This window comes from Gorilla gorilla, chromosome 11, assembly GCF_029281585.2.
Source record: "Gorilla gorilla gorilla isolate KB3781 chromosome 11, NHGRI_mGorGor1-v2.1_pri, whole genome shotgun sequence".
NCBI lineage: Eukaryota > Metazoa > Chordata > Mammalia > Primates > Hominidae > Gorilla > Gorilla gorilla.
In genome coordinates, this window is record NC_073235.2 from 98,439,327 (window position 1) to 98,460,692 (window position 21,366).

At 40.0% G+C, this 21,366-nt stretch overlaps 1 protein-coding gene and 1 pseudogene across 1 annotated transcript in view; both read right to left on the reverse strand.

Moving 5' to 3' along the window:
* Positions 1 to 17,502, reverse strand: part of DNAH7 (dynein axonemal heavy chain 7) — a 331,737-nt gene extending 314,235 nt beyond the window's left edge. The window contains exons 1-2 of the mRNA XM_004032984.5: positions 17,138 to 17,502; positions 6,501 to 6,563 (exon numbers count right to left, since the gene is read on the reverse strand). Coding sequence (XP_004033032.4) covers positions 6,501 to 6,563; positions 17,138 to 17,152 — 78 coding nt within the window. The 5' untranslated portion in view covers positions 17,153 to 17,502. The remainder of the gene's footprint in view (positions 1 to 6,500; positions 6,564 to 17,137) is intronic.
* LOC129531926 (glutathione S-transferase A4-like) lies at positions 11,755 to 12,411 on the reverse strand (annotated as a pseudogene).
* Positions 17,503 to 21,366: the final 3,864 nt, after the last annotated feature.

Consider the following 21,366-nt stretch of genomic DNA (forward strand, 5'->3'; position numbering starts at 1 on the left):
AAGGTCAGGAGATTGAGACCATCCTGGCTAACATGGTGAAACCCCGTCTCTACTAAAAATACAAAAATTAGCCAGGCGTGGTGGTGGGTGCCTGTAGTCCCAGCTACTTGGGAGACTGAGGCAGGAGAATGGCGTGAACCCAGGAGGCAGAGGTTGCAGTGAGCCGAGATCGCACCACTGCACTCCAGCCTGGGCGACAGAGCAACACTCTGTCTCAAGAAAAAAAAAAAAAAAAAATCACAAGTTCTACCTAGGAACTACTGACACTCACCAATCAAAACTCGCCAGCTCTTGTAAGACACTGCCAGTGCCAATAAACTTTCTTTCAGAACAACTTGTATAACCTCCTCTTTCCCCAATTAAACCCTAATCATTTAACTTGTTCTCCAGACATACTGGAGGCCACCCTAGTCTGTACGTAAGTCCTGGATTGCAATCTCACTTCTTGTATATTATTCTCAAATAAAACCTTTTTACTTGTATGCTTATATTGCAAGTTGACAGCAACTTTCCACAAGTCTCACTTATACCACAGACAGAGACTTCCTTTCAAACTTTCAGGATCCCAGTAGGTGGTTTTCACCTCCCAGCCCAGACCTGCAGCTCTTCAGCAAATGTCTTTGTCATCCAGTGGGCCACAGCCACATCTCCCATGAGGTCTGAATCTAAGGCTTTGGGGAAGGGATGGCTCTTCCAAGTTTGTTCCTTGAGCACTCTCTCTCAGACCTAGAGGGAGTGGCTGCTCCTTATATCTGCTATTCCTCTATTCTTCGGGGCTGTGCTGTCCAAAACAGTATGCACTAGCCCCCTGTAACTACCAAACACTTGAAATGCGGCTCCTCTGAAGTGAGATGTGTTTAAGTTTAAAATATGTACTAGACGTTGAAGACTTAGTACAAAACACAAAGAATGTAAATTATCAATGTTTATATATTGATTAGAGCATATTTTATGTTGATTACCATATGTGTTCCACATTGTTCTAAGAAGCTTACATGAATTAACACCTTTAATATTCTATACGCTGTGGGGTAAATACTGTTGTACCACTTTTGTGCCTATTACGTAGATAAGAAATCATGGAGTCTCTGCCTTCACAAAGCACACAGTCCAGTTAATATTAAAGACCATGTGCTTCCATCTAGGACAGGATGTGGAGCAGAGTATTCTAAGAACGTTTCAAAAAGAAAAAGGGTGGAGCTAAGCCTTAAAGCATACCTGGATCTCCACAGACAAGGACAGCAAAGAGCTTACTGAAGTCAGAGGGCGCATCAAGAATTGGAGTCTAAATGTCAATGGCAGGCTTTGAGGCTATGTTGGAGTAGATGGGGAAGGTAATCCATTCCCTAATTCAACAATGGTTCACCAGCTCCTACCATGTGCTGGGCTCATAGACTAAGTCATAGGACTACAGACTAAGATACCTAGTCCATAGTCGTGGAAAGGACTAAGTCCCTCTGCTTATGGAGTACACATTCTAGAGGAGGTACAGACAGTTATTTCAGAACAGATCTATAACATAATCTCAGAAACTAGTATGTACAATGAAGAATAATAAAACAGTGTGAAGGAACAGAGAGGGAAGGAGTGGAAAAGTGCTAGGTAGATGGAGTAGTAAGACCCTCTCTGCAGAGGTTATGTTTGAATAGGAACCTGAATAAAAGGTAGGGGAAGAACAAACTAGAGCTACACAAGTGGGTGCTGTTATATTAAGGAGGACATGGGTTTCAGGGCTTGACTGGCCAGGCTGGCAATAGATAGCCACTGCAGTCTCCTTTTAGGGTGACCTTTAGTCTCAGTTTGCGGAAGACAGTCTCAGTTTACACCTTTAGTCTCAGTTTGCCCAAGCATAACTAGTAGAACTTTCGCTCTCAATGGCATCTTAGTTTAGATGATAAATTATAATGCTATCCTGTTTATGATGTAGAGACATACAAAAGCTATTTCATAAATGGTTCTGATGATACGAACAGGATACATGAGAAGCAGGGGACTAGAGTCAGCAGTGAGGCTAGTTTAGCAGGTTTTTAAGAATAATATAGGCAACAGGAGACATGGGCCTGGATTTACAGAAAATGCTGGTAACAAAAGGTCACCTCTACCTCTCAAAGGCACTGCTCTGATCACACTGCTCCCCTGTTCAGAAACATTTTAAAGCCCCCTGTTGAAGTAGGCACAACTCTTCTTGGTGTCCAAAGCCTTCCTCAACATACTCCAAACTATTTTCCAGCTTCTCTTAGTTACTTTGTAGCCATATGATTTGTGTGGCTAGTGAAATGTGAGCACAACAGGAAATACAGTTAAGTGCTAGAGGGACAGGCAGTTAAGAGCTAGAGGGACAGGGAGTTAACAGCTGGTGTGCTTCCTCCATCACTATCTCACACCCATGGAGCCCATGTGTTCCCACTGGCATAGCTATAAGATGCAGCGCTACCTGACCCTCGTCACACTTCATGTGAGCAAGGCCTAATCTTTGTTGGGTTAAGTCTCTGAGATTTCGACTTCCATTTGTTTTGTCAGATAGTATTAATTACCCTGTCAGAGCCACCAATAGGTTCCAAAATATCTCCCTGTTAAAATCTAGCCCTTTAAGACCAAAATCGAAAAAGTTTACATTTCATTTCTTAACTCCAACTGTAAGTAATCTCCTTTGAAGATGCATAGCATTCTTTATTGTTTAAATTATTTTTGGCTGGGTGTGATGGCTCATGCCTGTAATCCTAGCACTTTGGGAGGCAGAGGGGAGCGGAGTGCTTGAGCTCAGGAGTTCAAGACCAGCCTGGGCAACATGGTGAAACTCCACCTCTACCAAAAAAGATACACAAAAATAACCTGAGTATGGTGATGCCTGTGGTCCCGGTTACTCAGGAGGCTGAGGAGGGAGGATTGCTTGAGCACAGGAGGTGGAGGTTGCCGTGAGCCAAGACTGCACTACTGCACTCCAGCCTGGGCAACAGAGAGACACCTGTCTTTAAATAAATAAAATATATTCTGATATATGAATTATGTGTACACCTACCTATACTGTTCTCCTAACCCCTCACCCCACCCCACCTCCACCTACTAAATCAGTCTTATAGAGATGAGTGACATGGTTTGGCTGTGTCCCAACCCAAATCTCATCTTGAATTATAGTTCCCATAATCCCTATGTGTCATGGGAGGGACCTGGGTGGGAGGTAATTGAATCATGGGAGCAGTTTCCCCCATGCTAGTCTTGTGATAGTGAGTTCTCACAAAATCTGATGGTTTTATAAGGGGCTTCCCCTTCCCTTGGCTCTCATTCTTCTCCCTCTTGTCTCCTGCCACCATGTGAAGAAGAAAGTTGCTTCCCTTTCCACCATGTTTGTAAGTTTCCTGAGGCCTCCCCAGCCATGTGGAACTGTGAATCAACTAAAGCTCTTCTCTTCATAAATTACCCAGTTTCGGGTATTTCTTCATAGCAGCATGAGAAGGAACTAATACAATGGGAAAACTGACTTTAAAGTCATTTTAGCTTTATCTTAGAAAATCATAAAATGGTGAGGCTGGGCACAATGGCTCACAGCTGTAATCCCAGCACTTTTGGAAAGCCAAGGCAGGAGGATCACTAGAGCCCAGGAGTTCAAGACCAGCCTGGGCAACATGGTGAAACCCTGTCTCTACCAAAAATACAAAAATTAGCTGGGCGTGGTGACCCATGCCTGTGGTCCCAGCTACTGGTGAGGCTCACATAAGCCCAGGAGGTAGAGGCTATAGTGAGCCATGATCACACCACTGCACTCCAGCCTGGACAACACAGCAAGACCTCCTTGTCTCAAAAAAAATTACAAAATGGTTAACCACGCTCTAAAAAATGGATAACTAAAGATAAGAAAGGAAAGGAAAAGAAAAGGAAAGAGTGCAATGAGCTTCAGACAGTACTTTCTGAAATACAAGCACCAGATTAGGGGAACGTTTCACACATATACAACGCTGTAACCCAAATGGTTCTGGTTTCTACAATTCCCACTGGGCTACACAATGGGAAGGGAAATATGAGCACAACATTTTCAAGCTAACAGGTGCAATAGGTGTTCTCAGAGTTGAAGCCTTCCCTTTAGGGAGAATGAGGGTGTGGCAAAGGCCTGAGAAGAATGCAGTTATAGATGACAGAGAGGAACGGCTCTGGGATGTCTAGTCCAAGTGCCCTGGAATTTTCACATCAGGGACAGAGGTAATTCGAATGACATCTATTGTCCTGGAGTCACTACAAATATCCAAAACACCCTATGTAACCCAAGCCTCCTATACAACAACCCCATCACTGCCACCACCCTGACTTTTTAAGATCTCTGCATCGTCCATGCTGTTGCTGAGCTATTTCTCCAAGTCTCACCATCACTCTAGGTGAAGAAGGATGGTGAGGACCTTAATGTTTTCTTCTTACATTGCAGTGCGGAATATGTATCTTATAGAATATTTTACAAATAGTGCTTCTCTAGCTAACCAAGACAAGCAGCCACACATATGTCAGAAAAATCATCTGGCAAATGATGCCTCACATCCTGCTGGCCTCACCTTGGATTCCAGACATGGCTGCAGTAAACAGTTCTGTGCTAGCTTCTCATATCAAGAAAATATCTTTTGTGGCCGGGCGCAGTGGTTCACGCCTGTAATCCCAGCACTTTCGGAGGCCGAGGCGGGCGGATTACCTGAGGTCAGGGGTTTGAGACCAGCCTGGCCAACATGGTGAAACCACATCTCTACTAAAAATACAAAAATTAGGCGGGCATGGTGGCATACGCCTGTAATCCCAGCTACTCAGGAGGCTGAGACAGGAGAATTGCTTGAGCCCGGGAGGCGGAGGTTGCAGTGAGCCAAGATCATGCCACTGCACTCTGTCTGAAAAAAAAAAAAAAAAGAAAAAAGAAATGTTTTTTCTTTTCTGCAGGGGGAATCCTCTAATGCTACAGTATGGGACTCTAGGAAGAGCCCACTCTGCTCACACACATGAGCAGCCAGAAGAGGATGGGAGTCAACATCCCCAGGAACAATCTTTCACCAATACAGGATGAAAGATGACAGATAAATGCTATTCCTTGACCCTCCTCAGGTGATCAATTCCAGGAAGCATTCTATAAGCTCAAAGGTCATGGCAGGACATACCAGTTGCCTACTGTGCTAATCAACTTGATAGCCCATGGTTGTGTGGCCTTTCCTTCTTCCTACTTTTACTCTCCTCAGTCTCTTATTATTGCGTTTCAAATACACTACCTGCACATAAGTCCTTGTTTCAGATAACTTGTGCACAGGAAAATAGGCTAGGAAAACATGTAAGTCAGTGCTCTTTCATCTTTCCATTTGCTCTTTCATTGTTCAACTCTAATCTTGTTCCATTAAAGATTTAAGACTTGTGGGAGGGATATGAATGAGGTGTGCAGAAAGGGTGAGAATCAGGTCACCAGCTCACAGGGGCTGAGAGCCACCAGTGCCAGTTTCCACTACAGGGTTAACCTCTAGAAGCCTGAAGGTCCGTAATTAAAATCACTCTATGTCTTAATTACTGCTGAAGAACTTACAGCCAGGAACAAACTTTAATATTCAAATAAAAATTTTTAAATAAATGAATGTTTTAAAATACCTCTTAAAAATCTAATTTCTTTTAAAAGACATAAAACTCAAAGGATACGAAAGGAAAATTACAAGAGCCAGTCAAATATGAGCACAATATAAGGTTTTAAATCAGCCATTGAAAGCATTTTAGACAATTACATGCCTTGCTGACTAGAAGAGATTATTCAACTCAGCCACTGAATATTTATTCAGCAAGTAAATTTAAATTTAACATGCCAAAAAAGCTAATACCTTTTTTCAATTTTAGAATTTGTCAAATTTTTTAAAAGAGAAAATGTCTATTTCATTTCAGGTTTACTTATAAACTAGAAACAAGATAAATATTTGCAGAACTAAAAAAAAATGCTTTGATTCTATTTTGTAGAACTTTTGGTAATCTTGGTATTATTAATATGAATAAGTACACAATTAAAACATGTACTTGAAATGTCCAAGATCATACACTTAAAATTCTCATCCAAGTTTTTTTATTTCAAAACATTAGGAATCAACTCTGCATAAAGCAGTCCAAATTCCATTACACAGTTCACGCTGAGCTCTTAAAATGTTTCAAAACAAATAATATTTGAATTGAAACTCCATTTAAACTCAACTTCTGTAGAAGTTATAATAGTTTAACTCAACAGCATTAAACTCAACATACCTAGACAGCAAATTTTATTCTGTAAAATCTAACCTGGACCCAACCATCCTGTACATACCTGAAAATTACAGCCTATAGTTATTTTATTGATATTATTCTTCCTATGTACCTCATAGAATTCCTCCATCAGAAAAGAATCAAATAGAATTTAAAATTGTATAAAATTTAAAATCAGAAATTCAGTAACTTACTTTCAAGCTTGAAAAGTAGTAAACAAACATTATCATAAAGGAATGAAGTATGATGGTATATTGGTAAATTACCATAGACAGCTGTGGTAGAAATCTTACTGGTTTCTTGGATTTTTCTTTGCTGGCCAATTTATCCTGTATGAAAAACATGAAAAAACAAAACTGTTTACTCCGTTAATGCTAAAATTGATTCACTCAACCAAATTTTACAGTGTTTATTGTAAGCATACATCATCCAAAATATTCTAAAACATACTGTACAAATGGCATGATCTTATATACTGAAAATCTTAAATAATTCATCAAAAAATATTAAAGCTAGTCAATGAGTTCCTGTATCCAGCTAGGTTGCAGGATACAAGATCAACACACAAACATCAAATGTATATAGGATACGCCAGGAGGGCGATGCATCCCAATTCCACAGGGAGAGGACATGGAAGCTCCGCACCCAGGACTCTCCCAGGCCTCTCCCCATGTGTCTCTCCACGTGTTTTTTCCTGATTTGTATCCCTTATAATAAAACAGTAATAATACGTATTCTAAAAATCAATTGTATTTAATATAATTATATTTAATACAAAATTGAAATTAAGAGACAATTCCATTTACAATTGCATGAAATGGAATAAAAGACTTAAGAATAAATTTAACAAAAGAAGTGTAAGACCTATACAATGAAACCATAAAACATTATTGAAAAAAATTAAAGTTCTTGATAAATAAAAGGACAACCCATGTTCATGGATTGGGAGACTAATATTGTTAAGATGCAATACACCCTGAAAATATTCTACAGATGGAACATAATCCCTATCAAAATCCCAGCTTCCTTTCTTGTAGAAATTAACAAATTGATCATAAAATTAACATGGAAATGTATCAAGAAGAATCAAACAATCTTGAAAAAGAGGAACAAATTTGGCAGACTCACACTTCGAGATTTTACGACTTACTACAAAACTACAGTAATAAAGACTGCATTGCTCTAGCATAAGGATAAACAGAGATCAAGGGAATAGAATTAGGAGTTCAGAAATAAACCCAGACATTTATGGGCAATTGATTTTTCATGACGGTTCCAAGACAATTTAATGGGGAATTGGGCATATCTTCTGGAAGTCCGTCTGAATCTAATTTATTCAAAACTTACTTGGCCCCACCTCCCTTCTCTATAACTAAAACTTCATTTTTTTTTTCCTAGAATGGTCTACTTCCTAAGGTGAATATGTATTCTGGTTTTTCCCCCCGCAAGCTGCCATAAGTAACATTTGAACCTCTTAGCAGTAACCTTAAGAGAAAGGGGCTAATCTCCTTTGCAGTAGAGAATAATTCCATGGTAGAAGTTTTGTCTAAGTGAGAGGAAGCATTTGTTGAAAATGACAATTTGATCTATAAAGCAGATAATATGAGTTGTGCTTCTGGCCAGTTGTCAATTTATTGCCTCAGCTCCAAATCTGCCTTTTTTGCCCTCCTTTGGGATATGTAACAGGACATTATAACATTTCTCCTTTGACAACCAGCATATTATCATGGGTGCCAAGAAGCACTGTAAGAGGACGAGGCTTTCTTCCTGATTCCAGTGCTTTTTCTCATAGCTCCCATGGTGTGGCTGCCAGCAGTCAGCAACCTTGTCAATCTGTGGTGTGAGGCTAACTCAGAGGCAGACACCCTCCAGCAAGTTTCGCCAGCATCCCTGTGGGCAGCTTTCCACAAGTTTCACTTACATCACAGAGGGAGACTTCCTTTCAAACTTTCAGGATCCCAGCAGGTGGTTTTCTCCTCCTAGCCCAGACCTGCATCTCCTCAGCAAATGTTTGTCCACCCACTGGGCCACAGCCACACCTTCTCCCGTGAGGTCTTAAATCTAAAGGCTTTGGGGAAGGGATGGCTCTTCTCTTCGAGCAGAGAGTCTCTGCTCTCTTAACATTCTGGTTAATATTAAAACTATGTTTCTGGCTGGGCGCAGCGGCTCATGCCTGTAATCCCAGCACTTTGGGAGGCCGAGGTGGGTGGATCACGAGGTCAGGAGATCGAAACCATCCTGGCTAACATGGTGAAACCCCGTCTGTACTAAAAATACAAAAAACAATTAGCCGGGTGTGGTGGCAGGCGCCTGTAGTCCCAGCTACTCAGGAGGCTGAGGCAGGAGAATGGTGTGAACCCAGGAGGCAGAGCTTGCAGTGAGCCGAGATTGCGCCACTGCACTCCAGCCTGGGCAACAGAGACACTGTCTCAAAAAAAAGAAAAACAAAAACAAACAAACAAAAAAACTACGTTTCCATTCAATAAAGAGAGATGGCTTGGAGCAGAGTATTCAAAATATCTACTTGCAGTCTGTCCATTATCCCCCAAACTCTCTTTTCCAAAATAATGAGGTTTATTTTCAATGTATATGTCCTCCATTCACAGATAATCTCTTTTCTCTCTCAGTCTAAAGATTTTCTGCTTATCTCTGGTGTTGTTTCCCTTATAGAGGCCAAGGTGGTATTTACTTTTATTTCTATCACTTGGCCTTTAATACATTTTTCAGTCAACTACTAAAGGACATTGTTTTTGCTGCAGCAATTTGAAACTCTCTCTAACGTGCCTTTTGTTCTCTCCCTATTATTTTCACTAGTATGCAAACATGTTAAAATCCCATCAGAAAAAGTATCAGCCTTAATCCTATATTCCCTCTAGCAATTGCCCGATTTTTCTGCTCCCAATTTCTCCAGAATGTTCTCCAGTGAGGTATTTATTCCTTGCATACCACTCTCATCAAGAGCTCTGATTACCTCCACAATGCCAAGTCCTGTGGTAAATTCTCAGGCCTCATTTTACTCAATCTTTTAACAGTATTTTGACACAGTTGATCACTGTCTCCTTCCTGAATACTGTCTTCACTCAATTTCCAGAATGATTATATATTTTATACTCTTCCTAACTCTGTGAACACTTACACTTTTCATTGCCAATTCATTCTCATTTTTTAAAGTTCAGTTTTAAATTTACAAATAAAAATTGTATACATTTATGGTATACAATGTGGTGTTTTGATATATGTATAAATCGTAGAATGGCTAAATCAAGCTAATTAACATATGCATTACCCCACATACTTATTTTTTGTGGTACGAGCACTTAAAATCTACTCTAATAGCAGTTTTCAAGGATATATTTTTATGAAGTCTAGTCATCATGATGTATAATAGATCTCTTGATCTTATTTCTCCTGTTCCTTCTCATTTTCTGATCTTCGTGTGACAGACATCCCTCAATCCTCAGGTATGTTTCCTTTCTAATTGACCCCATCCAGCCCAAATATTTTAAATATTACCCATATACTGGAATCTCCCAAATTTATCTCCCCAGTATTAACCTTTATCCTAAGTTACCCACTCCTATATTTGATTTTTGCTCTCTCCACTCAGAGGTCAAATAGACATCTCTAACTTAATGTGTCCAAAATATTGTTTGATCAATAAACTCCCACAAACCCTACCAGAACTTCCCCATATTTTCTTAAACTCAGTAAATGGCATCACCATTAACACCATTATTTAAGCTAAAATCCCTGGTACCATCCTTGATTCCTCCCTTTTTCTCATATCACACATTTAATTCAGTAATAAACCCTTTGAGCTTTACCTAGAACATATATCCTGGATCCAACATCTCACAATATCCATTATTACTGTAACCATGGTCTAAGGAACTGGAAAGAAAGTGGAGAGTGGAAAGAGAGATCGGGGTGGAGAAAAAGAAAGAATGGGGAATCAAGAAAGAAAGGGAAGAGGAAAGGAGAAAGAATCCTTATTATATCATGTGTCCATTACATACCTGAATCTATTCTGATGTCCATTCTCTTGGATTTCCCAGTTCAGTAAACCATAAAAAAATCTGTTTTATTTTTTGAAGTTTGAGTTCCATCGTACTTACTTACAATAAAAAGAGCTTCTACTCTTGGTCATCAGTCTCAGTGACTTAAAAATATACATGTGACTAAATCTACCTAACAGCCTAGTCTCTTAGTTGCTTAACCTCCTCATCTGTAACCTTGTCTTCCACTTCATCTCTGCCAACGACTTTCATGGCAACCCCTCTAGGATCTTATCACTAAATATGGCAGCTCTTGTGAAATCTTGCTTTTAAAACATTCTTTTCTCTGACCACCACATCCTTTGCTCCCAGCAAGTACGATCTGATGCCCTCCTATATTTCTTTGTTTTGACTGAGACCTCTAATATCTAAGCTCCTTCTCAGTATCCATCTGCTCCCTCATATCTTCTCTTCCTCCTTGCCCAATTTAGATTCTACAGTCCATAGTCACAACTACACCCTATCAAATACCCTCAACTCCCTCTGGCACATACTTAACTAAACCATAATCCCATTGGAATTCAACTACTTACCTTCTCTATGCTTGTACCCAAGTAGGTATATATTACTGAGGAAAATCACATCTCCAGTCCTATTGGATTCACTTTAAGTGCATGATTAGTAATCTCAGACATTGAAAACTTTTGAGATTTTCTAATAAATTTGGTGTCCTAAGTTTTGTAATGACCTATCTCCAGAGTTTCTCACACATCATCATTTTAGTACTTGAGAATGCCTCCATCCTCCTGTAACTAAATCTACAGACCTACTTATGATCACACCTTCATTGTTCTTCTATCCTTCATCTACAAGCAGTTGGGGACACTATCGCCCCTACGATCACAGGCCAATCCCTCCATCTCCTTTCACTTTATTGAAGACAGTGCTTTTCTGATAATCCCCCTTCTTCCTTGAATTAGCAATGCCTCCCTTTATGCTACAGAACTCCCATCAACATTCAAATAAAGAATGTTTATTTTTATTTTTGTTTTAATGTTATATTTAATCAACATTTGCTGTTAATGGCAGCATGGTTTCGTTTCTGTTTTTTGTTTGTTTGACACAGAGTCTCATTCCATCACCCAGGCTGTAGTGCAGTGGCGCAATCTCGGCTCACTGCAACCTCCACCTCCTGGGTTCAAGCTATTCTCCTGCCTAAGCCTCCCGAGTAGCTAGGATTACAGGCGTGTGCCACCACACTGGCTAATTTTTGTATTTTGAGTACAGATGGGGTTTCGCTATGTTAGCCAGGCTGGTCTCGAACTCCTGACCTCAGGTGATCCGCCCGCCTCAGCCTCCCAAAGTGCTGGGATTACAGGCATAAGCCACCACGCCTGGCCAGGTTGGTTCTTTTCAGACACTTTCCTCCTAGGATCTACAGTTTGCTTCTATTATCCACCACAGAAGGCATGTGCTGATACTGTGGTTGGATCGTTAATTCTTGCCATCATGTGACCTGCTGCCACTAGAACTGCAGAATGTTTCTAACTAGTTCAACATATTGGGTATCAGGGAGTGGCTTCCTCTGACTCCCAGGTTGCAGGAATTTCTTAATTCTGGGGATGTTGCTGATTCCTGTTTAAAACGCCTTCAACAGAGGGATGTCAGAAAGAACAGAAGCATTGAGTTCTTCTACTATTAGAACAGCTTCTAACAGTTGTATGTCTGCCCAACTGAATTTGTTGCCAACAAGAAGATCCTCTCCATGGTCTTTCAAAATCTTTTCAAAGATGGCCAAGTACTGGGTTTTAGCTTTCTTCACAACTGAGCAAGGTTCTCCTCTTTTTCCTCAGTGGGCCAGCGCCATCATCATCATCAGGTCCAGGGTGCCCTCAGCACACATGTTGATCCCGACTCTCTCCTTCAGGTCCTTTCCACAGACATTGTACTTAGGAGCAAGATAGCTGAGGATGGCTGTAGTCAGTGTCAGCATCATTCCATCAATTTCAACCAAAGGCACTTGGCCAAAATGCAGGCGTCTATCCTTCTGCAACTTTTCATATTATTATCTTGTTTCAATAAATTCTTCTTCAAACTCTATTCCAGATGCAGCCAGCAGCCAGAGGACTGACTCCACCCTGCCCCTGACATGAAAGTAGTAGAGCTTGGGTTTGGCTGCCATGCCTCCTGGCTCAAGATTTTCTGTTCAGCTATCTGGAAGCTCCAAGAATGTTTATTTTTAAAAAGAAAGGAGGCCAGGCGCAGTGGCTCATGCCTGTAATCGCAGCACTTTGGGAGGCTGAGGCAGGCGGATCATAACGTCAGGAATTTGAGACCAGCCTGGCCAATATGGTGAAATCCCATCTCTACCAAAAATACAAAAATTAGCTGGGCGTAGTGGCGGGTGCCTGTAGTCCCAGCTACTCAGGAGGCTGAGGCAGGAGAATGGCGTGAACCCAGGAGGTGGAAGATGCAGTGAGCCAAGATCGTGCCACTGCACTCCAGCCTAGGTGACAGAGCGAGACTCCGTCTCAAAATAAATAAATAAATAAATAAATAAATAAATAAATAAATAATAAAAAAGAAAAAGAAAAACAAAACCTTCTTTAATTGTGCTTTTCACTCCAATTATCACCCAATTAATTTATCTGTTTCCTGTACCAACATTGTCTGTGCAGACTATCTATATTTACTCACGTCTTATTCTCTTTAAAATTAGGAAATATTTCAAACATACAGAAAATAGCATCATGAACACTTATGTATCTTCAACCCAACTCTTTGCCATCCTGGAATTTTGTGTTTATCATTCCTATGCAAATTTTTACTACACTTATTACTACATATGATTGTCAAACAACCTAAGATATTGTTACTACATGATTTTAAATTTTATATAAATGCCATCACACAATTTGTATCCTTCTGCAACATGCTTTTTAATATATTTTTGAAATGTATCCCCATTAATACATTTCTCAATGATTTTCACAGCTGTATAGTACTCTGTGAGCACAGTACAATGTATCCATTCCATTCTCTAGCGAATGAACATTTAACTTATTTCCAATGTTTCTCTATTACAAAAGATTTCTCAGCGAACTCCTTGGGCATGTATTTTAGTATAAACACACACAGTTCTTAGGCATGTATCTCATATATACATACATGTGTATATGTAACATAAATATATATGTGCATCTCTGTTTTGTCCCTTTAATTCCATTGGTTTACTATCTGTAAAAAAATTTGTATTATATTGCCTAATTTACTATGATTCCTGATAGGTCTTGATATCTGTAGGGCAATTCCCTCCACTTTACCTTTCTTAAAAATTATCATAAACAATCTTGACCTTTTTTCTACCATGTGAAATTTAGGATCTACACTGCATGAAATTGTTTAGGACAATGATAGAAACACATTGAATACTGACTCTTCTCTCTTTTGAGCACAATGTATTTCTTTACTTATTCAGATTCTGGGAGCATATCCTTCAGAAACATTTTGTAGTAGTCTTCATAAGGGTGTCATATGTCTTTTTTAGACTTATTCTTAGGTATATAAATATTTTAAATGAAAAATTCATCATAGGAACTCAACAACTGTTAATCCAACTGATTTATGGACAGGGAACTATGAAGACTGCATCCATTTATAATAACGTCTGTGATGGTTGTGCTCTGCCTCAGATCAATTCTTTACCCTCTTCTTCCTGCTCTGTGCCTGGGAGGCTGAATTCTACAGATGGACATCATCTGTGCCTTCAGTTCTCTGACTTCTAATAGGAATTATCCAAAAAAGGCACCAGGAGGAGACTGAAGAGCAGGAGGACAGAAAGTTTAGGATATTTCTTTCCTAGTCTTCCCTGTTCCCTGTTGTTCTGATAGTGGCTGAATTCTTCCAGACCTCAGCTCCTGTCAGGAAGCTACCATTCCAAGTGTCTAGCACTCATCAGGGTCTGAGAATAATGTTCAGTTTCAATGACCCATCAGGCCTAGCCATGGTAATGGCATCCTACTGTCCTACTGCTGTTAATCCTTGAGTGTCTCTTCATCCCTCGTGGTTCCCTTAACCTTACCTTTCATGCTTCCAAAGGAAAACTACTCTCTAAATTAGCATAAATGAAATTCTCAAGATTAGTTTTTAACCTTACCAACACCTCTACAAATGGTCTTTTTATAAATGTTCTTCAGTTAAGTCCTTTTGAGTATGCCATCTGTTTTCTGTTGGGATCCTAATATAATTTTACATTCTAAAATTAAAATTGCTAAGGAGTCTGGGTCTTCCTTAAATAGTCTGGCTTTGCATTTTGTTTTTACTTCACTGATTTTCACCTACTTGACTGCTGGAAGAGATGTCATAAACCTGGGATAGCCCAAGTATTAATCCTCCTGATCAAATGACTAGAATCTATAAATGTGTCTGGTTAAATCAACAATAACCTCTCAAAATTTAGTAGTACTGATTTAAATACAGTTGTCAGTTGTCACATGTTTGAGTTCTGGTTGTTAAAGTTATCACCATGCTGTTGGTCTCATATCCAACTTTTTTCATTCTTTCCCCTTTTTAAGCAATGACATTTCAAAAACATGATGAAGGAAAATGGAATGAGCATCACATCATATAAACACAAATTACTTGATTCCATAACTAGAAAAAGTGCTGGGGTAGAAAAAGACTGACAGCTTTTTCCTCTTCTCTGCCCACAATCTGTAGTATATCCGTGGGGAGCTTCCTGGTCTTCGGATATTTGTGCCTGTAAACCTCTCAAAGTTTTTCAACTGATACTAAAAATGCCTTTTAAAGTTTTAACTCACTTTAAAAATGAAATGAGCAATTGCAAAAGATTTACATTTCTTCTAAATGCCTAATTTAAGAGAAAAGCCCAGACTGCTATTCCTGAAAAATTCCATGTCACTCTCAACCTTCCACTAATGAGATGAATATGTTAAAATCTCCTTCAGCAAATACGATTTTACCACCTGCTCACTTTCTCAAACTGAATGAATATACAAGTAAATGTCACATAAAAAATGGCATTTCCAGAAGTTTAATCCATTCTGTTTGTTTTAGGTTAAAATACAAAAACTTTCATCCTTCCAAAGGAAAGCTACACTCTAAATTAGCATAAATGAAATTCTCAAGATTAGTTTTTAAATTACAAATCAACCAAAACAGTGATAGAGGGCCCTCTGCTGTTCAAAAATAGTAAGTGGAAAATGGAAATCATGTCCATTCTTTTAAGATCCCGCTGCCTCTTCAATAAATCACAACCTTTCTGGAGGGGGAGTGAGAGACTAGGGTGTCATTTCCCAACATCACTTTTATAAAGATGAAGCAAAATTTAGAACTTAACGGCTGGTGGGTTTTTTGTGGATACTTTTTAGTTGTAGATGGGTAAGTTAGGGGAATTGTGAAAAACAGCTATTGAGAAATACCATTGGAAATGTGGTAAAAGTGTATTTTAAACTCTAACAACGTAGGATATGGTTCAAGATCTGGCCGAAGACTAATTTGGGCAACAAGCAAAGAAGCTGCTCAATATATAATAATGGTGACAATAACAAATGTTATTTTTTAAATCTGATTACATTAATATCATGTAGAAAAAAACTAGTAAGATCTATTAAACAATTGCTCAGTGTTTTTGGTTACTTGTATCTGAATTCTTTTTGTTTTTTGCTTGCTCATTTACTCTTTTATTATTAATACCAATACTAATTATACTTTAGCATATGAATCAGTGTCCATTTCTTAGTTCTTAAATTATACTTATTTTTTTAAAAAGGTTCAAACCAAATTTTCTTGAGCATTTCAGGTATTAATTACTTATTTGATGAACTAACCAATCAGGATCTTCACATAGTTCTGTTAGTAATGTACAACTCAATGGATAGGAGACTAAATCCGTTTTAATACTGTTTCCACAATAAATTCTAATACTACCGAAAAAAGCATTATAAAGCAATAAAAAAGAAATAATTACCGTTTAATATTGTTTAAAAGCTAAATGAAATTTGCAGGCTTAAAAACAACTGTTTTTCTTCCAGGAGGTTTATAGAGTCCTTTTCCTTATTCATCACTACGTAGAAAGCTAGAGTTATTTTCTAGCTAGCCAGAATAATGACCACGTTTAATATCTTCCCATTCTGTGCTGATATTAAGACGACTGACCATTGTTCTGCCTTTCTGTTAGTGGCTCTTAAGTTCAATAAAGAAAGAATTCTTAGAAGAAAAAGGAGAGAAAGACAGAAAGGAAAAAAAACGAGAAAAAAGAGAAAGAAAAGCAGCTATTGCAAAGTGCATCTTTTATCACATACCATGGAATATCATCTTAAGAAGTGCCATATGTCACTTACCAAGGCCTTTCATGTATAGTATAATATTGTATAGTTATGGTATGGCATGGTATCTAATTTGAAATTGACAACAACCTCAAAAAGAAGAAAAGTTGTTCTGATGTTTCCCCCGCTCTGCATAAGAGGTGGGAGAACTAAGGCTTACAAAGACTAAGAGATTTGTCCAAAGTCACACGGCTAGGAGTTGGCTTCGATTCCCACCTTAGAACCCAAACCCACTGCAACTCCTCGCAGAGCCGCCTCTCACCCAAGCACACCCCCATTAGCACTCTGGGGGTGCTCTGGGCTGTGGCTCCCCCTGCTGGCGCGCCGCTAGGCTGCTAGGTTTGGTTGTTATGACGACCAAGGGCAAACAGCTGGGAAGGGAACTTATAAGGGCATTCGCGGAAAGCGCTCAGTAACCCAGGCCACAAGTGGGGTGAAGTAAGCTGTACACCGCGGAGTCACAGCTGGGGAGTTCGCTAGGCAGGAGGGGCTTCCACCACTTCCGAAACGCATGGGAAGCGTCGCGGCGGCGGCGAGCCTGGCAAAGAGCAGCCCTCTCACCTGCTCACTGCTCATGGCTGCGAGGACGCGCTGACCTCACCGGCCTCACCGGCGCTTCTGGGTCGCTCCTGCCCGCGGAACCCCTAGGACGATAGAGGCAGGGCCCCGGGACTTGCAGCGGTCTCAGCTCCCTCCGCACCAGAGCCGTCTAGCGTCCGGGCAGCGTTTGTTGCTAAGCAACGGGCCCGCGCAGGTTCCATTTCCGGTCATCTGTTCCTTCTGGGGCTGGACCCGGAAGCTGGCGCGCGCTCCCGCAAGAGGAGCTTTCTGGGGCGCTTCTGCTAGTGTTGTGAGGTCTAAGGTGTGCGTTGAATAACCAAAGACACAAGGTGGGTCTCCTCCAATATCCTCTGATTACTGAAGTAGATCCTCACACTTCCGTACCCTCCTTCTAAATGAGCCGGATGCCCAGGACTGCTGCCTTAACCCCTCAGAGGTCTCGGAGAAACACTGGAATGAAATGATTACAGATTTGATTGCTAATGTGGGCGAGTGGAGTAATGCGAGGCAGGATCCAGTAAACACCTTTCATTATTCATGTGCTTCCAACCCCTGTGCTGTTGATTCTTCCCACACTCCAGAAAACTATCCTTTGGAAGAATACCAGTAAAGGAATCTTCCAACAACTCTTGAAACCAACATTCACAGATGGTTTACTACATGAAAAGTGGTGTGCTAAGCACAAATGTGACCAAGACATCCATTCGCCACAGGCTGGGGGGTGTCCAAGCCAAGCACTTACCGTGTAGTGGAGACGGTGCTAAGAATGGCAGTCCTCAGTGAGAACATAAAGCACCAACTAATTTTCTCACGGAGGGTATGGAAGGGATGTGGAAGCTGAAATGTGAAGGAAGAAGAAATGCCAGGCAAAGAATGCCGGGCAAAAAGCAGGTCACATACAAAGGCCTGAGACAAGAGAGCATAGCTATTGGAAGCAGTGAAAATGGTTCTGAGAGGTCGATGAGTAGGTTTGGATAAAGGGGATTGGAGCCAGTCTAGAGAAGAAGCTGAGGTGATAAGCAGGTGGTATATCTTAAAGGACCCTATAAAAGGGCAGGAGTTTGGGTGTCAAAAGCAACTGACCTCCACTGAAAAGTTTTATGCTAAGAAATGGCAGAATTCCATCCTGAAATTAACAAGGAACCCCAAGGGGTCATAAATAGCCAAAACAATCTTGAAATTAAAGAACAAAGTTGGAGTACTCACACTTCTTGATTTCAGAACTTACTACAAAACTATAGTGACCTTAACAATTTATTTTCAACAAATGATGCTGGGGAAACTAAATGTCCATATGCGGAAAAAAATGCAGTTGGACCTTTACCTAAAAACATCATATACAAAATTATCTCAAAATTGATCGAAGATGTAACTGTAAGGTCTTAAACTATAAAACTCGTAGAAGAAAACTTAGAAGAATCGCTTCACGACATTGGATTTGGCAGTGATTTCTTGGACATGACACCAAAACGACAAGGAAAAAGTAGACAATTCGGCTGCATCAGAATAAAAAAACCTTTGTGCATCAAAGAATACTCTCATCAGTAAAAAGACAATCCACACAGGCTGGGTGCATTGGCTCACGCTTGTAATCCCAGCACTTTGGGAGGCCGAGGCAGGCAGATCACGAGGTCAGGAGATCGAGACCATCCCGCCTAACACGGTGAAACCCTGTCTCTACTAAAAACACACACAGAAAATTAGCCGGGTGTGGTGGTGGGCACCTGTAGTCCCAACTACTTGGGAGGCTGAGGCAGGAGAATGGCATGAACCCAGGAGGCGGAGGTTGCAGTGAGCCGACATCACACCACTGCACTCCAGCCTGGGCGACACAGCGATACTCCGTCTCAAAAAAAAAAAAAAAAAAAAAAAAGTCCACAGAATGGAAGGAGATATTTGCAAATCTGATGAGGGATTAATGTACAGAATATTAACAAGTGTTAATGAGGATGTAGAGAAATTGGAACTCTTGTGCACCACTGGTGGGAATGTAAAATGGTGCAGCTGGTATGGAAAACAGTATGGCAGTTCCTCCAAAAATTAAAATAGAAATATGTTATGATCCAACAATTCCACTTCTGGTACAAACCTAAAGAAGTGAAAGCTGGGACACAAACATACATACATATATATATATGTATAAATATGCTCATATTTATAGCAGCATTATTCACAATAGTCAAAAGGTGAAGCAACCCAAATGTCCCTTGATAGACAAATGCATAAACAAAATGTAGTATATACATTCAGCCTTTTAAAAAGGAAGGAAATTCTGATACATTGCTACATCTGCTGCAACATGGATAAACCTTGAAGACATTATAACTGAAATTAGCCAGTCACAAAAGAAAAAAATACTGTATGATTCCACTCATCTGAAATACATAGAGTAACCAAATGTATATAGAAAGAAATTAGAATGGTGGTTGCCAGGGACTGGGAGAGGGAGGGCCAAGAAAGGGAATGAGGAATTAATGTTTAATGGGTACAGAGTTTCAATTATGCAAGACGAAAAAAAATTTGAAGACGAATGATGGTGATGGTTGCACCACAATGTGAATGGACTTCATGCCACTGAATCGTACACTTGACAATGGTTAGAATGATAAATTTTATGTTATATATGTTTTACCATAATTTTAGAAATTTGTTTTAAATATCCTTAAAGTAAGAGGAGGAAAACTGAAACCAAAAAATAAAGAAGGAAAAATGACAAGATCATATTCCCATTTTACAGAAATCACCCTAATTTCAGCATGGTAGAGGGATAGTAGGTAGGTGGGACTGGCAGTAACAGAGAAACCTGTTAGAAGACTATTACAAGAGTACAGTGAGGGATGAGGATGGCTGGAACTGAGCCAATGACAGTAGGAATGGAGTGGACACATTCAAGAGATATGTGGGAGATGACTTAAGATGTGGATGTTTAAAGGTAAAAGGTTGAGGATCATTTTACTGCTTTGGATACCTGAATGGATGGTGGTATCGTTCACTGAGTAAGAAAAAGGAGGAGAATAAACAGGCTTTACAGAGAAAGTGTTAAGTCCAGCATTGGGCAGATTGAGTGTGAGATATCTATAGGACATGGAAGTGTGTATGTGGCTGGTAGACATTGCACATATTGGTCAGAGCTCAGAAGATAATTCCTGGGCTAAGGACATGGATCTGAGGCTTACATATAAATGACATCTGAATCCATGAGCATACATGAAATGGTTCAAGGAGTATGTAGGGACAGAACAGAAAGGAACCTAGTAAAGAAAAAACTAAAACCTAAACACTACCAATCTTTATGAATTGGATAGAGGGAGATCCTGCAAAGAAAATCGAGAAAAAGTAGCTAGATATAACAGGGAACTCAGAATATAGAATCATAGAAACAAAGAAAAACAATATTTCAGGAAAAAGAATATAGAGAACAGTATCAAAAGCTTCTGACAATATGTAATCTAAGGATTTAAAAGTATCCATTGGATAGAGTGCCAAGGAAGTCACTGGTGAACATGGCAAATGAGTTTCAGTACAATGCAGTGGGAGGATTTGGGGCCAGATTCCAGAGACTGGAGAGTGAAAGGAGGGAGACTGCCAGAATAGACAATCTTCAGAAAGTTTAGGTTATGAATAAGAGAGATAGACTGGGGACTGAATGGATTCAGGGAGAGAGGCACTATATTTTTTCAAATAGGAAAGTTTTGTTTGTGTTTAAATGCAAATAGGAAAGGAGAAGATGAAGATAGAGGAAAAAGTAAAAGGAGATAGGATTAATTTCAGATGGAGAGATCTTATAAGCACGCTTTGTAAAAGGAAGAAGAAGGAAGGATGAGTGGAAATGTGGGTGTTTAAAGCTTGCTTGTGTGTAGTTGGGGACATCCCCCCCCCCAAAAAAAATGAATTTTATTTTTTCTGTGGTATAGAAAGCAAAACCACCTTTCAAGAACGAGAAGAAAGGTAGGAGGCGGGGGATGGTCAAAAATTTGAGGAGGAAGAAGTTTCAATGACTATGTGGCAGAAATGGAGAGAGAACAGAAGTGATTAAAGAAATAGAGGAAAAGCTCAGCTGAAGTTGAAGCCTCTGAATCAGCGCCAGCCACTATCCACTTGGTTCTGCACCACTCTCCAAAGGTCTTCAACAGACCAGACTTAGGTTCAGAGAAGACAAACACACAGTGTCTTTCCCAGGCTGGTATAACAGGAGAACAGAGCATGAGAATAGAGAATCTGATAAGAGT